This window comes from Theobroma cacao, chromosome 6 (genome assembly GCF_053813885.1).
Source record: "Theobroma cacao isolate CCN51 chromosome 6, ASM5381388v1, whole genome shotgun sequence".
Lineage (NCBI taxonomy): Eukaryota > Viridiplantae > Streptophyta > Magnoliopsida > Malvales > Malvaceae > Theobroma > Theobroma cacao.
The window spans coordinates 2,748,349-2,753,482 of NC_142644.1; the positions used below are offsets into that span (position 1 = coordinate 2,748,349).

Genomic DNA, 5,134 nt, shown 5'->3' on the forward strand with positions numbered 1-5,134 from the left:
GGTCAATTTGTTTTGTTTGGATATGTAAAGTCTGTTTGGTAATCGAAAAATGACTTATTGGAGGAAATTTTTTTCTATGTAAAATATTTTATAAAAAAATTTAATATTTTTTGTTGTTTGGATAAATTGTAGAAAACATTTTTTATTGTTTGGATCATGTTATGAAAAATATTTTTATCATGATGGAGTTATTTAGGTATTAAAATAATAAATAGGAGTTGATTACAAAACAATATTGATATTTGATTTTCACTTATTTGGAATCAAAATTAAGAATAGAAATGAAAATGGATAAAATCAATAATGATATTTCTCAAAGCATTTAACTATATATCTGTAATGAAAATAATTTCTAATTTTCAAAAAATTTTCCATCTTATCACTTTTTTATCACAACTATAAAAATATAAATATTCATCAATTATGTAAGATATCTAAAACCTATACTTATAAATATGTATTCATTAAATGACTATCATTGAAATATTTTTTTATTATAATTATTAGTAAGATGTAAACTTATTATAAATGTGTATTCATCAAATGATGATCATTGAAATATTTTTTATTATAATTATTAGTAAGATTTATTCCATTTATAAATAAAAAATTTAATTATATTGAATGGTTTCATTAAAAAATATTTTTTAAATTTTAATAGTATTGTATAATATCAATGGACAAATTGCTGCCAGGCACAAATACTGATTTAATACGTGTGATCAAAGATGTTTTGCAAAAAGAGTGGGAGGTCCATTTTATGCATATCTACGGTGAAGGGAATATGGTAGCAGATTACTTGGCTAATTATGGTTTTGTTTTAGAAGAATCTTATGTTGTACTTGAACAAGCTCCCACTAGAGCAAGAAAACTCTTAATGTATGATATGTTAGGGGTCTGTCTTTCACGAATGATCCCAGTTCAATAAAAGAACTTGTTTTAAAAAAAATAAATATTAATTTTTTAAATTAATTTTTTAAAATTAAATATTTTTATTTTTATTTTTTTAATATTTTAAGTTAAATGTTAATATTCATCAAATTTATACTAATAAACCTAGTATAAAAGTGTTTTTGTTGTTCTCTGAAAAATATCTTACGTCCTTGAAAAGCATAAGATTTTTTTCATGATTAACCCTATTAACTTGTAAAATGTTTTATATCTGAAATTAAATTTTCGTCTTCCAAACAAATATAAATCCTGAAAATGTTTTTTAAAAAATATTTTACTACAAACAAAACAGACCTGTAACATCAAACTCGCTGATGAAAGGAAAATGTAAAAACTCTTGAGAAGTTCAAAGGGGAAGTGAACATTTTGTTTTGCCTGATATGATTATCAAAAATATATTTCAAGGAAAAAGAAAAGCCAAACATATAATAATATTGTGCATGCTATAAGGTGTCCTTTCTTTCAAGATTTTTCATCATAGTAGTTAAAAGAGCATCAATTTCTTTTTCTTTTTTGAATTAAAAAAGAATTACCTATTTACATAAAGCAGTCAAATTAGTAGTATTATTATTCAGATTCTTATTAAAAGCTTGTCCTTTTCTTCAACTACACTGAGAGCAATGTGCTCATTAATAATTCAACCTATATTATCTTAGTACCAACCAATCACCGGTGCAGCTACTAAACAGTCTTAATTCTAATGGTCGAAAAATGGCCGACAAAAGTCTTAAGTCAATACATCATCGCAAATGTGTTGCGTCACCTTATGAACACCACAAATTCATCAAAACAAGCAGTCAGTCTCCTCAAACCCACAATTCATTTCATTCTTCTTTGTTCATCAATCAAATATTTGATCACTAAATCATGGGAAATTTGTGCTCAATCTCAATCACAATAGAGGATATAGTTCATTGCTGGGATTGCATTGTTGGACAAGCAAGTTACACATGTAAGCTTGAAGATAATCTCAAAGCTCTCGGTGCGGAATTGGCTAAATTGAATGCACGAAGGAATGACGTGAAGCGAAAGGTAGATCTTGCTGAACAACAATGTATGGAGCTGCGGAGCGAAGTTCAACTCTGGCTTTCAGAGGTGCAGACTGCGACAGCGGAAGCTGAGGCGTTGATTGAAAATGGTCCTCAAGAAATTCAAAAGTTATGTTTTGCTGGCTGTTTTTCCAAGAATTGTAAGTCTAGTTACAATTTTGGTAAACAAGTGACTAGAAATCATGCAGAAATAGATGATCTATGGAAACGAGGAGGTTTTGAAACAGTTGCTGAGAATGAACTTGCACCCAGAGTAGATGTAAGACCTACTGAACCCACGGTGGGTTTGGAACCAACATTGGATAAGGTATGGCGCTTACTTGAAGAAAACAACGTGGGCATTATTGGGTTACATGGCTCGGGAGGAGTTGGTAAAACAACACTCTTGACCCAAATTAACAACAAGTTAAGCAACAACCTCATCGGTTATGATGTTGTAATTTGGGTGGTGGTGTCTAAAGATCACACTATCGAAAAGGTTCAAGAAAAAATTGGTGAAAAGCTTGGCCTTTCAAATGAGTTATGGAAGACTGAAAGTTGTGATAAGAAAGCTACAGATATTTTCAGAAAATTGAGCAAAAAAAAGTTTGTTCTATTGTTGGATGATGTGTGGGAGCGAGTTGATTTGACGAAAGTTGGAATACCTGCACCGAATCAGGGTAATAGTTTTAAATTAATTTTCACAACTCGCTTTTTAGAGGTATGTGGAGAAATGGGAGCTCACGAGAAAATCAAAGTAGAGTGTTTAAGCAAAGATGAAGCTTGGAAATTGTTTGAAAAGAAGGTTGGAGAAAAAACCCTTGATAGCCATCCAGATATTCGAGGGTTAGCTAAACAAGTAGCTGCAAAGTGTGGAGGACTGCCTCTTGCACTGATTACAATTGGTCGAGCCATGGCTTGCAAAACGATACCCCACGATTGGAAATATGCAATTGAGGTGTTGAAAGAATCTCCGCATAAATTAGCAAAAATGGATCAACAGGTGTATTCTCTTTTAAAATTTACTTATGATAGCTTGCCTAATGACTTGATGAGATCTTGCCTTTTGTATTGTAGTTTGTATCCTGAAGATTATAAAATTGGTGTAATTTGGCTAATAGATTATTGGTTTTGTGAGGGATTTTTGGATGAATTTGACAACATAAGTAGAGCTCGAATGCAAGGGTATAGCATTATCAATTTTCTTTGTAATGCTTGTTTATTAGAAAGATGTGAAGATGCAATATTTGTAAAGATGCATGATGAGATCCGTGACATGGCTTTGTGGATAGCACGTGAGTGTGAAGCACCTGAGAAGAAATTTTTGGTACGAGGAAGGGTAAAATTAAATACGACATATGATATTGAAAATTGGAAAGGTGTAAGAATGTCATTGTCGTGCAGTGGAATTGAATATCTAAGAGGAACACCTAGATGCCTTAATCTTCAAACCTTGTTTCTTAATCAAAACAATTTGATGATGATTAGTGATGGTTTGTTCCAATTTATGCGCAATCTGAGAGTTCTAAGCTTGTATGCAAACTTTTCTCTCTGTGAGTTGCCAAAGGGAATTTCAAACCTGGTTTCACTGGAGTGCCTCAATCTATCACATACAGGAATAATGGAGTTGCCAATTGAGTTGAATAGGTTGTCAAAACTGAAAGTTCTGAATTTGCATGAGACATTGCAGCTCCAAAAAATCCCACGACAATTGATATGTAAATTTTCAGCGTTGCAAGTATTCGGAATGTCTGTATTATTTGATATTTCTGAAGATCTAGTGGATGAAGATAATGTCCTAAATGGTGATCATGAAGGTCTGATAGAGGAATTGAAATGCTTGCAACATTTAAATGAGCTGAATATAGAAATAAGAAGCGTTGTCGCTCTAGAAAGCCTTTTGAGCTGCCACAACTTACGAAGATGCACTGAACGACTATTCCTCCGAGATTTGAGCAAGAGAAAGGTGTTGGATATTTTATCTTTGACACATATGGAGCATTTAGAGAGCCTAATAATTAGATTTTGCGAAAGCATGGAAGAGATTGTAATAAGGAAGATAGAGAAGGCTCCTTACTTTCACACACTGAAAAGAGTTTCCCTCTTGCAGTTGCAACAACTTGAGAGACATCACGTGGCTTATTCTTGCTCCAAAATTAACGCACCTTTATGTAGTGTTTTGCTCAAGAATGGAAGAAATAATAAGTGATAAAGTCACAGATGTGGTTGGAATTCCGAACCCAAGTCCATTTGCGAATCTAGAAGAGCTTGATTTACGAGATCTACAGGAATTGAAGAGCATATACAGGGATGCCTTGTCCTTCCCATGTTTAAGAAAAATCAAAGTATTCAATTGCTCAAAACTAGAGAACCTTCCACTCAACTTGGACAGTAGGAATCAAATGAGCATTGAAGGATATCAAGAGTGGTGGGAAAAGATTCAATGGAAGGATGAAGCCACTCGAAAATGCTTTTTGCCCTCTTTCAAATGTGCAGAGTGGTGGAAAGAGGTAGAGTTCCAGAAGGAATATGGTCGATATCTTAATTGTTTCTTTTGGTAAAGACTGCAAAAGAAAGGTGTGTGACATTTCAGAAGTCATTTTTCTCTTATTTTTGTCTTTTATATTATCATCGTCTTCAACGGTTTGATAGCTTGCTAACCGTTTGATATAATAAGGTCTCTAAAACCCAATCCTAGTGCTTCTACTTTATTTTTTCTTTATGGTTAATTTTAAAAGTTTAAACTATCTCCACACTGTTCATAATTTTCTGCACATCTGCAGGTTTTCTTATTCTTTGGGCAGAGACTGGTGCATGGACAAGTTAATTAGTTTGACAATAGCTACATGGGAGGATTTAGTGTCCAGGACACTGACTCAATGGTCTAATAAATTTCTGGAGTTATGATCTTAAGGAGCATAAAACAATGAAGAACTCAGGTGTAATATACCACAAAGTATTGTTGCTATTTTTCTTCTCTTGTCAAGTTTAGTTTGTCTTGGACCTCTGAGATTGTAATTTGTATGTTCTGTTTTGTGTGGTTGTCTTGTTTTCATCATATCCCGTACTTGATTTGTGGCAAAATTTCTATTTGTATCTGTCATTTGATAGTTCTCAACTAAAATGAAACAAGATTAGACCTGTTTTATTGTACA

At 32.7% G+C, this 5,134-nt stretch overlaps 1 protein-coding gene across 1 annotated transcript; it reads left to right on the forward strand.

Annotated features, from left to right (window-relative positions):
* The first annotated feature begins 1,676 nt into the window (after positions 1–1,676).
* Positions 1,677–5,134, forward strand: LOC18595090 (disease resistance protein SUMM2). The gene is given in 3 exon segments (XM_018123560.2): positions 1,677–4,089; positions 4,091–4,556; positions 4,763–5,134. Coding segments are annotated over 2 exon segments (2,721 nt in total). The 5' UTR covers positions 1,677–1,818; the 3' UTR covers positions 4,541–4,556; positions 4,763–5,134.